General features: G+C 46.4%; 1 protein-coding gene across 3 annotated transcripts; it reads right to left on the minus strand.

Annotated features, from left to right (window-relative positions):
* Nucleotides 1-560: 560 nt before the first annotated feature.
* Nucleotides 561-9,370, minus strand: thnsl2 (threonine synthase-like 2). 3 transcript variants are annotated; one of them, XM_041235499.1, is made up of 9 exons: nucleotides 9,141-9,370; nucleotides 8,270-8,514; nucleotides 6,577-6,771; nucleotides 5,901-6,053; nucleotides 4,628-4,858; nucleotides 3,393-3,541; nucleotides 1,713-1,838; nucleotides 1,001-1,170; nucleotides 561-909 (listed from the first exon to the last, which is right to left on the minus strand). In XM_041235499.1, exons 1-9 carry the CDS (start codon nucleotides 9,149-9,151, stop codon nucleotides 693-695), a joined length of 1,497 nt encoding a protein of 498 aa, XP_041091433.1. In that variant the 5' UTR covers nucleotides 9,152-9,370; the 3' UTR covers nucleotides 561-692. The 3 variants fall into 3 exon arrangements, with proteins under 3 accessions (XP_041091433.1, XP_041091521.1, XP_041091589.1); XM_041235587.1 differs by having other exon boundaries at nucleotides 8,270-8,499; nucleotides 9,141-9,369; XM_041235655.1 differs by having other exon boundaries at nucleotides 1,001-1,152; nucleotides 9,141-9,359.
* Between the last annotated feature and the right edge of the window lie 2,792 nt (nucleotides 9,371-12,162).

Genomic DNA, 12,162 nt, shown 5'->3' on the forward strand with positions numbered 1-12,162 from the left:
GTGGTTAGAGCAGAGGGATTGGATCAGAGTGGTGTAGTGGTTAGAGCTGAGGGACTGGGAGGGAGGCAGTATGTCTGATGGTTAGAGCTGAGAGATTGGGAGGGAGGCAGTGTGTCTTGTGGTTAGAGCTGAGTGATTGGATCAGAGTGGTGTAGTGGTTAGAGCTGAGGGACTGGGAGGGAGGCAGTGTGTCTTGTGGTTAGAGCAGAGGGATTGGATCAGAGTGGTGTAGTGGTTAGAGCTGAGAGATTGGGAGGCAGTGTGGTTCATGGATAATGAAATGGTCCCTTGTAAAGGCACAAATCAGAAATGACTGGCTGTGACAGGTGTGTGAGGGAAATCCCAGACAGATTTCACTGAGAACTAAGATATTCACAGAGTAGCCTGCAGATGTATCATCCTCAAGATAGACTGGATCCTTGATCTCCACTTGCACAATTACCCTGTTCCCCTAATTGACAGTTAAAACACAGCAGGTTTTGGCTACAATTGAATCTATAATAAAAAAAAGTTTTTCAATATTGTCTTTTGAAACAAAAGATGAAATAAAAGCAGTAGAGTAGCAGTAACAATGTTGTTGTTTTTATTTCATTTTTTTGTTGCCAGATTTTCTAAGAAGCAAGGGTCATATTTACATTTCTGAAAAACACATATTTTCAGTGCTGGATTATTGCCCATATGTGTAAGGTGAGCTACACAGAGTTCCCTCCTTCCCAGGTGCTGGAGATGAGTTCAATCTTCTCTCTCAGGATTCCTTCCCAGCATTCCCCTCTCCTCATCGGGGTGGAGTGTGTTGCCATGGTTTCCAGGGCTCGGATTTCAGCAGGGATCTCGGGGGTTAGTCCCGCCTTCAGCACTGCATCCTGGAACTTCGCCGCAGAGGCAGTTGCTAGGCAACACCTGGAAAGACTGAACAACAATATTAATATTGTTTGTTTTATTGTTAGTTGCTTGTTTAAGTGGTAAGACGCCCCAGTTCCTGCTGTAAGTAAAGCTGTACCTGGCGTGTTTGAGCTGCTGCTGCTGGTAATGGTGTTGCACTGCGACCGCAGAGTGGGGGCACAGCAGGTAACGGTTCTCCTCCCAGCATCTCCTCATAGTCTCCACGATGTCTCTGTCCGTCACTGACCGGGAGGACACCACCTCTGAGATCTGGGGCATAGCAACACACTGGGGTCATCCCCAGGTCAGGAAGCAGCACGGACTGACTTGAGGCACGTGGATCTTTTTACAGAGCCAGTCTCAAACTAAGTTCATTCAGTTCTACTGTTCCTTTACCTTGATGTCTGCAATCCTGCAGAGTGGGTCTTGTTGCAGTTACTGAAATGTCGTTTTCATTTTGTTTTTCATTTGTGTTAAGGTGCTTTGAGTATGGGTACAGAAGCTGCTAGATCAGCCAGTCTTTATATTAGTAAGTACCAGCACCGTATAGTGCACAGCCTGATATTTTGATTGCACACCCATTCACTATATACAGTACAGGGCTCCCTCTTGATAAGGCTGTAGTCAGGAGCCATAGCTAAGAGACCCTGCAATGTGTGTTCCACCTTATAACAAGAACACGTGCTGGTGTGAGGCCACTGTGGGGCTTTCCATGGTAGAAAGAGCCACTTATCACAAGGGAGCACTGTAGGTTGTAAATGTGCAGTTTTGAAAGAAAAATACGTTTTATCAAATATGTATTTTCATTTATTTAAAAACATGATACTGACCGTCTTGTGCAAACATGGTGGTAATCTCAGCTTCCTTGTGGAGTAGAAGTCCTCCATCAGCCCTTTTATCAAGCTGCTATCCATTCCAGACAGCAGCCAGAACAGCCGTTCCATATTGTAGGGGTCCTGGAAAACACCAAGCAAGGGTGGAACACTGAGCCCCTCACACAGCGTGGAACACTGAGCTCCTCACACAGCGCCTCTCACACAGAACACTGGAACACTGAGCCCCTCACACAGCACGGAACACTGAGCCTCTCACACAGCGCGGAACACTGAGCCCCTCACACAGCACGGAACACTGAGCCTCTCACACAGCGTGGAACACTGAGCCCCTCACACAGCACGGAACACTGAGCCTCTCACACAGCGCGGAACACTGAGCCCCTCACACAGCGTGGAACACTGAGCCCCTCACACAGGGTGGAACACTGAGCCCCTCACAGCGTGGAACACTGAGCCCCTCACACAGCGTGGAACACTGAGCCCCTCACACAGCACGGAACACTGAGCCCCTCACACAGCACGGAACACTGAGCCCCTCACACAGCGCGGAACACTGAGCCCCTCACACAGCACGGAACACTGAGCCCCTCACACAGGATGGAACACTGAGCCCCTCACAGCATGGAACTGAGCCCCTCACACAGCACGGAACACTGAGCCCCTCACACAGCACGGAACACTGAGCCTCTCACACAGCATGGAACACTGAGCCCCTCACAGCGTGGAACACTGAGCCCCTCACACAGTACGGAACACTGAGCCCCTCACACAGCGTGGAACACTGAGCCCCTCACACAGCGTGGAACACTGAGCCCCTCACACAGCGCGGAACACTGAGCCCCTCACAGCGTGGAACACTGAGCCCCTCACACAGCGTGGAACACTGAGCCTCTCACACAGCACAACACTGAGCCCCTCACACAGCGTGGAACACTGAGCCCCTCACACACAGAACACTGAGCCTCTCACACAGAACACTAAGCCCCTCACACAGCATGGAACACTGAGCCCCTCACACAGCGTGGAACACTGAGCCCCTCATACAGCGTGGAACACTGAGCCTCTCACACAGCATGGAACACTGAGCCCCTCACCGTGGAACACTGAGCCCCTCACAGCATGGAACACTGAGCCACACAGCGTGGGCGGTTACAGCAATAGAGAAGAATCCTGTTCCTGCAGCAGAGATCTGTGAAGTGTGTAACCAACACGCAGGTGCAGAACAGAGGTAATGCACTGGTGAGACTGCATTCAGAACACTGCTCTATTCACTTCGGTCCAGGAGCTTAAAGAAAAGAGCTATGAAGGTGTAGAGTGTGGAATGGGTTGCCAAGCTCCGTTGTTGATGCAGAATCACTGGGACACCACTGCGGGCCATGAACCTCGGCAGAAGGGTTTCAACTTCAAATTTCTGTTAAGAAAAGTCCAAACGTGGATACTTTGACAGTTTTTGTAGCGCCAGTCTGTTCAGATGATTCACTCGAGCTTGATATTTGGGGACAATATCACTTTTTACCATACTGTGCCATTCCATGAAAACGGTCCGTTTCTTACGCTGCTTTGTCATTAGTATTAGTGTCATTTTTTTCTGGTGAAGAAGTTTGATGATTAAATGATACTACAGCGGCGTGTAAGGATGAACAGAGGCTGCCGTTCTCTGTGTAAGAACCTCACCTGGATATCGATGGCTGGAGCCAGCGTGTGCTTCACAGACTGAGATAGGGAGAAATCCCCAAGCTGAACAGCCCTGTGAATGATGTCATTCTCATTCACGACGGCAACGAGGCGCACAGGAAGGCCCATCTTCACTGCCACACACCCAGCTGCAAGGAGTCACTTAATATTAGAGTGGAGTGGGGACTTAATAACAAGTATGTGCATAGCTTCAGCTCATCAGCATTTCATTTCCATTTCATTATCCATGAACCACACTGCCTCCCAATCTCTCAGCTCTAACCACTACACCACTCTGATCCAATCCCCCAGCTCTAACCACAAGACACACTGCCTCTCTCCCAGTCCCTCAGCTCTAACCACCAGACACACTGCCTCCCTCCCAGTCCCTCAACTCTAACCACTAGACACACTGCCTCCCTCCCAGTCCCTCAGCTCTGACCACCAGACACACTGCCTCCCTCCCAGTCCCTCCGCTCTAACCACTAGACCACACTGCCTCCCTCCCAATCCCTCCGCTCTAACCACTAGACCACACTGCCTCCCTCCCAGTCCCTCAGCTCTAACCACTAGACACACTGCCTCCCTCCCGGTCTCTCAGCTCTAACCACTAGACCACACTGCCTCCCTCCCAGTCCCTCAGCTCTAACCACTAGACACACTGCCTCCCTCCCAGTCCCTCAGCTCTAACCACCAGACACACTGCCTCCCTCCCAGTCCCTCAGCTCTAACCACTAGACCACACTGCCTCCCTCCCAGTCCCTCAGCTCTAACCACTAGACCACACTGCCTCCCTCCCAGTCCCTCAGCTCTAACCACTAGACCACACTGCCTCCCTCCCAGTCCCTCCTTCAGCTCTAACCTCTAGCCCTCCCAGTCCCTCAGCTCTAACCACTAGACCACACTGCCTCCCTCCCAGTCCCTCAGCTCTAACCACTAGACACACTGCCTCCCTCCCAGTCCCTCAGCTCTAACCACTAGACACACTGCCTCCCTCCCAGTCCCTCAGCTCTAACCACTAGACACACTGCCTCCCTCCCAGTCCCTCAGCTCTAACCACTAGACACACTGCCTCCCTCCCAGTCCCTCAGCTCTAACCACTAGACCACACTGCCTCCCTCCCAGTCCCTCAGCTCTAACCACTAGACACACTGCCTCCCTCCCAGTCCCTCAGCTCTGACCACCAGACACACTGCCTCCCTCCCATTCCTCTGCTCTGGATTCTCCCTGTGTACCTGTGATGTTCCCAGCTCCCCCGGTGGGCACCACTATCTCCACTTCAGGCAGTGGCGAGTTCTCCAGTGACGGTGCGCACTGAAAGTAGGCGTAGAAGAAGTGTGCCACCTGCACCATGATCCGAGCCCAGTTCACAGAGTTCAGACTCATCAGCCCGTGCTGCTCCACAAACCCAGCATCGGAGAACAGTTTCCGGATTGGCACGTCGATGTCATCAGAGGTGCCTTCAGCTGCGGGGGAGAGAAAAAACAGCCATTCTCCCCTGACCTTGTCATTTTCAGTGCAGTACCACTACTAACCACCTGATGGCATTGGGTGACATGGGCTTTTCTACCAATTTCCAGTGTATCTTTGCACCTGTAACACTAATTCATGAATTCACCTTGTTTAAGAATCCCAGAGGAAGGGGTGTTCTGTAACATTGCAGCTAACCAACATAATGCAGTGGGCTAGATTCTCAAAGCTATTTACTCCAAATTGTCATTAGAGCAATTCTTACCTGAAAGGAAAATAAAACACCAGTTCTAAAACAGACAAGAAACAACTAAGACTACTTAAATGTTATTTAGCTAAAAGTCTTGGTTGTTTGTAGCTGGTTTGGTAACATGATTGGGTGTGTTTCTCCTTTGTTCTAATGCCTGTTTGGAGCAAATAGCTTTGAGAATTTAGCCCAGTATCTTCTAAAATATATTTTTTACATGTTTGAAGAAATCTAACCCCCTAACCCTCATCTGTAATAACTAAGCACCTGATGGTACTGTTTTACATGGGCTTTTCCCACAAGTTCCAGTGAAGTCTGGTAACCCTGTATCCTGGAATGCAGTAAGAATACCGGAATCAATGTTGACCATTAGATTTTACAGAATAAAAAATAAAAAGGGTTTTTCACTACAACTGTGATTTTGTTTTTTAATGAGCTCAAACCCAAGTGAACACCTGGTACTACACAAGGGTAAAGAAATCTCAGTTTGCAAGCCATGCTTTTCACTTAGTATTGCACTGGCCTGGTCGCTACACCCGGTGGGTGAAGTTGTGTCCACCTCTTCGATGGCTTCTTTCCTGTCAATAACAGCCAGCAAGATACCCCAAAACACTGCTGGGTTGAAATGACTTAGTAAAATAGTAACAGACAACTGGGAAGGCAAGGCGAGCAAACACAACTTTCTTAAGCCTAGTTTAGAATCAGATGTAATATTTTTAAATTAAAACCCATCTTTTTTTGCTCTGGTGCCCAGTGCAGGGCTCTGACCTCAGAGTTGCTCAAGGACTGACCTGCAAACACGTGCACGTTGTCCTCCTTGACGGTGGTCATCTGCAGCTCCTGCACAGGGGTGCAACGTCCCTTTGGGAAGGTTACGATAATGTCGACCCCCTTCATCCCGCGCACGCTCTCGATAGCAGAGCTCCCTGTGTCTCCGGATGTCCCTGCATGAAGAGAAGCTGTGGGAGTGAGTGCTGGCATCCCTGCTTCTCTGTACCTGCCCTTCGAAAAGTCCACCGCAGTATTTTTGCAGTTTCCTATAAAAGTGTTTACCATGTTTTGCAATCCCTTTCCAGACTTGTCTTTCCTGTGCTTCAAAATGCTTTCACTACGCTGCACTTTGCTGTTCTTTTGTCTTTGTGCAACACAGTAAACTTTTCTGATATAATATATGGGTGGATATTCCTGAACAATATGTTGTTTAACTCTTCCTGGCTTAATGTGTTTATGAGGTCTCCTCCTATCCACAGCTCTTGCCTGAAACACAGACAGATGCTGGAATCGAAGCAGGATTGGGTCTGGTCCCACCTAGTATACCAGGCAGCTAGTTTAAAAGCAAGGGGAGTTTGCAGACATTTCATTTTGGACAGGAAAATACAACATCAATATTCGGAGCACCTATAAGCCAGTAGTATAGGACAGCAGGATCCGGGGAAGGAAACCCGGCTGTCGAAGATCTCTACTTACCGACCACGATGGTGGCGTGTCTGTTGAGCTTGCTCAGGAAGTAGCGCAGGAACTGCCCCACGCAGGACATGGCCAGGTCCTTGAAGGCCAGCGTAGCCCCATGCCACAACTCCACCACACGAAGTCCGTCCTTCAGCTTGGCCACGCGCACCACCCCTGCCAGCGGGAACCGGCTGAACGCTGCGCCCAGGAGAGCTGAGAGCATAGAAATTACTTACTGAGCAGAGAGAGCACAGGGCACAGGAATCATTCACTGAGCAGAGAGAGCACAGGGCACAGGAACCACTCACTGAACAGAGAGAGCACAAGAACCACTCACTGAACAGAGAGAGCACAAGAACCACTCACTGAACAGAGAGAGCACAGGAACCACTCACTGAACAGAGAGAGCACAGGAATCACTCACTGAGCAGAGAGAGCACAGGAATCACTCACTGAACAGAGAGAGCACAGGAATCACTCACTGAGCAGAGAGAGCACAGGAATCACTCACTGAACAGAGAGAGCACAGGAATCACTCACTGAGCAGAGAGAGCACAGGAATCACTCACTGAACAGAGAGAGCACAGGAACCACTCACTGAACAGAGAGAGCACAGGAACCACTCACTGAACAGAGAGAGCACAGGAACCACTCACTGAGCAGAGAGAGCACAAGAACCACTCACTGAACAGAGAGAGCACAGGAACCACTCACTGAACAGAGAGAGCACAGGAACCACTCACTGAACAGAGAGAGCACAGGAATCACTCACTGAACAGAGAGAGCACAGGAACACTCACTGAACAGAGAGAGCACAGGAATCACTCACTGAGCAGAGAGAGCACAGGAATCACTCACTGAACAGAGAGAGCACAGGAACCACTCACTGAACAGAGAGAGCACAGGAATCACTCACTGAGCAGAGAGAGCACAGGAATCACTCACTGAACAGAGAGAGCACAGGAATCACTCACTGAGCAGAGAGAGCACAGGAATCACTCACTGAACAGAGAGAGCACAGGAATCACTCACTGAGCAGAGAGAGCACAGGAATCACTCACTGAGCAGAGAGAGCACAGGAACCACTCACTGAGCAGAGAGAGCACAGGAACCACTCACTGAACAGAGAGAGCACAGGAACCACTCACTGAACAGAGAGAGCACAGGAATCACTCACTGAGCAGAGAGAGCACAGGAATCACTCACTGAGCAGAGAGAGCACAGGAACCACTCACTGAGCAGAGAGAGCACAGGAACCACTCACTGAGCAGAGAGAGCACAGGAACCACTCACTGAGCAGAGAGAGCACAGGAACCACTCACTGAACAGAGAGAGCACAGGAATCACTCACTGAGCAGAGAGAGCACAGGAACCACTCACTGAGCAGAGAGAGCACAGGAACCACTCACTGAGCAGAGAGAGCACAGGAACCACTCACTGAGCAGAGAGAGCACAGGAATCACTCACTGAGCAGAGAGAGCACAGGAATCACTCACTGAACAGAGAGAGCACAGGAATCACTCACTGTTTAACTACACTGCTGCAAACACAATCTTCATATTTTTATAGAAATCTACAGAACATTAAAGAAATGGCTGGTTCATTTAAACGCCATAATTATACCAGTTTTCACCATTTTCAGTTATTTCTGACCTGCTGAGCTGGTGAAATATTGCAAAGGAGAGCTGTGTGAGATGCGAGGCAGGCTTACTGGTCAGATGAGCTCTGGGGATCAGGTGCTGAGGGATGAAGAGAGAGCAGACCTCCAGCACCAGCTCTGTGTAGGACAGGTGGCTCCAGCTTTGCAGGGTGGCAGAGTCCAGCACCGGGATCTCCTCAGGCATGAAGAGTCCTCCGTCCGGAGCAAAGCCAGAGAACAGCACCGCCTGGAAGTCCCAGCCCACCACCCCTCCCCGTGTGCTACAGTAAAGCATGCTGGACCTGGACAGGAGAATGCTGGGTCACATCAATGAATCAGATCAATACGAGATCATTCATATTCATATTGACTGACAAATCCGTAAAAAACGAAATATAGAGAGAGGACACAGTACAGACAATGCATATGTACAAAGTGCTTATTTATTAATGAATGCATGTGTGTATGTATTTATTTATGTATGTATGTTTGTATGTATGTGAACTATTATAACAATATTTAAACTCTGCAGAATACTCCTGAACAAGGCTTAGTTCAATGTCAATAATAACAAATAATAATAAATACTACTACTAACAATAATATAATAATAATAATACTAATAATATAATAATAATAATAATAATAATAAATAACTAATAATAATCTTCATAATACATATCTAATTCATATCTAATTATGTCCTTTATATATATATATATATATATATATATATATATATATATATATATATATATATATATATATATATATATATATATATATAACTATACGGACCCTAATGTTGTATTATTAGTAGTTTTAGTTAAAAAAACGTTTCACTGCTGTGCTGTGCAAAAAGACATGATGGTACGTTTTCTGTGTTAAGTTTGAAAAAGCCGTAAGAGATGCTGCGATCCTCGTTTAAATCCGATACACTTACTTGATGCTCATGTATGTATCAAAGCTTTTCGTACGCTCAAAGCAAACAATGAAAAACAAGGCACCGATTCTGTGTGTGTGTGTCTGCAGCAAGGGTTACGGCCGTGCGGACAGCAGCACTCTGACCAGCACTTTGCTGCTGCGTGGACTTTGCCTTCATATCAAGAGACTGTCAGAAGCGAGGTGAAGTGCTTCCAGAGCGCAGTGCAGTGAAGGAGGAGGAGACACGGGAGCGCCCCCTGCTGGCTCTCAGGAGACACGCTCTGGAACAGGATATACGTTTTCACTGTAGTTTGAAGGGTTTGCGTTTCAGTTTTAACTTAAGATGTCTGAAGAATTATTAATAATAATAATAATAATAATGACAAGACATACTATGGAATCATGTGTGAGTGCCCTTCATAGTAACAACATACACATAATTTAAAACAAGTATTAAACTTATATATAATATAACTTATATAACCCTGATACCCTACCACTACAAGTTTACTTATTTTTATAGGCCAAAAAAACCTTTGAAGGCAAAAACAGATTTGACCTTTTTATAAACAAATGCCGCTATACAGAAACACGGCTGGTCACTTAGCCTGCGCTTTATTTCATTGGCTTTGAGCCAAATTATCCAATTCTTCAAAAATGACCTCAGGGCAATTTAAACACAAGGGCAGGTTTGATAGACCCCAGTCAGAACGAATCTTGGGCTATCTCACCAAAAATAACATCAAGCAGTCCAAGATTAGTGCTGATCGGGGTGTGTGAAGCCAGCCCTTGTGTTTAAATTGAACAGGCATTGCTTCACACAGTCTGGTGGAGAGCGTGTCTGTTTGTTTCCAGACTGCGGTGTTGATATCCATGATCCCACCAGGTCTCATGTGATTACCATGACATTTGTTTTAATTCTTCTCAAAGCACATCTTATCTGAAGCTGAATATCAGGACTCTTTAATCAGATTGTAAATTTACAGTATGATCGTACATCTCGAAAACTACTCACTTCTAAATCTTTTGTAGTCATTTTTGTATTACTTTAGTATAAATACATGTTAATTTGGATTCATATGTTGTTGTTTTTTTTTTTTACTTTATGTGAACGAAAAGACACACATTTGCCCGTTTTCCCATTGGAAATAGTGATATTTTGAAATATCACTGTCCTGGTCACAAAAGCACTTACTACCCAGGAACAAAAAAAAATAAAATAAAAAACATTGTTACACGGTGTAATCACCCTGCCGTGGCACTAGAGAGCAAAGGCGACAGGGCTCGTTTCAGCACTAGCGAGATCAGTGGGAGCAGATCTAGTCAGTGCACAGGTCGTGTCAAAGCGCTGAACACATTCAGCAGAGCAAATACGATTAAAATATAACAGTTTAAAATGAATAAGAAGCCTTGTAGTTGTTAGTCAGCTATTTAAAATGAATATCTATATTATTATATATACAATTACAATATTGTAGTTGTGGCAATGCTATAAAATATGATTTCAGCTTTTCTTTGTTTCCAGTGTGTATTTGTGCCTCCTGTATACACAGGATACAACGCAGCATTGCTCAGTGCAAAGCACAATGCAGAGGTCCCTCATGAGACCTTCCTCAGTGCTGACTCAAAATAGAACAACTCACACACCCAACAAGAAACAGATCGTCTTCTATCCCTTATATCACTATGCTTTACCCTGCTTTCACTGTGCTTTATTACACCTCGCTATGCTTTTGTTATGAGGAACAGCTCCAGTGAATAAATAGAATGTTAGGCATTTGTCTGCCACTAGAGGGCACAAGCAGGTCATGCTTTTCAACAAATAGGCTTTCTAAAGGTGTATTAACGAAGCTTTTGAAGCTGCTGTGCAATATGAGGCTTATTGTCATCCCTGCCTATACATGCACCACTTGGGCTGCTTGATAAGTTAAACTTAGTAGCTGCAAATCCAACGAGAACCACGTCATTAAAAATTCACTAACTCAACCTTCAGAATAGTTTTAATTTGTTTTGTTATTAATATTGTCAGTTTACACAAAACAGTAGCTCATGAGTGTACAGGTGTAGTAAGGGCATGAGTGTCTGGCTTTCCTTCAAAATGGTATTTTTTTTATTGCTTGCGGCTTTCCAATTCCATCTTGAATGCCATATGTCTACACCTTATGTGATAGTAGTGACAAATATCAAAAGAATCTTTAGTCATAATTAATAACTAGAATTGAGCATAATTGACCATTTCTGATCAAAACCACATATAGAATTTAAAAACTTGCTTTAGCTAATCTATAGATATATTTGTTGGTATTCATAGAAGAAGATAGGGGCTCAGAATTGTATGTTTCCCTGTTAATCCAGCTCTGCTCATGGAGGAAAACAGGCAAGCCCGGGCAAGGGAAGTATTGCATGCTTCTTTATGGTATGTGTCCCTAACCTGTGGCAAATTGTCATTTACACCACAAGTATCTGAACTATTTGTCTATGTTTGTTTTCGCCAGAGAGTAAAACAGGATATTGCTCACCGAGTCAATGGAGTCTTTCTCAGTACATGATCATAAACTTAAACACTGTTGTGACTAAGTTGTAATGCAGACACTCGGGGTGCACATTAGTACCTGGTACTCTCATTCACCTGTCAGAATGAAGACTTTTCCAACTAGGCAACCGAAACATATTACCTTCCACATTGCAGCCCAGCACTCTAACCACTGAGCTACTCAAACCCATTGCCTTCCACACTGCAGCCGAGCACTATAACCACTGAGCTACTCAAACCCATTGCCTTCCACACTGCAGCCCAGCACTATAACCACTGAGCTACTCAAACCCACTGCCTTCTACACTGCAGCCCTGCACTCTAACCACTGAGCTACTCAAACCCACTGCCTTCCACACTGCAGCCCAGCACTATAACCACTGAGCTACTCAAACCCACTGCCTTCCACACTGCAGCCCTGCACTCTAACCACTGAGCTACTCAAACCCACTATCTTCCACACTGCAGCCCAGCACTATAACCACTGAGCTACTCAACCCCATTGCCT

This window comes from Polyodon spathula, chromosome 1 (assembly GCF_017654505.1).
Source record: "Polyodon spathula isolate WHYD16114869_AA chromosome 1, ASM1765450v1, whole genome shotgun sequence".
NCBI classification, from domain to species: domain Eukaryota; kingdom Metazoa; phylum Chordata; class Actinopteri; order Acipenseriformes; family Polyodontidae; genus Polyodon; species Polyodon spathula.

Bases quoted from the DNA above. Each gene is read 5' to 3' on its own strand.
- thnsl2 (XM_041235499.1), bottom strand. The intron at 6,054-6,576 runs GTAAGTAGAGAT...CTCTTCATGCAG, and splicing joins ACACGCCACCATCGTGGTCG to GGACATCCGGAGACACAGGG. The intron at 3,542-4,627 runs GTACACAGGGAG...GACTCCTTGCAG, and splicing joins GGGAGCTGGGAACATCACAG to CTGGGTGTGTGGCAGTGAAG.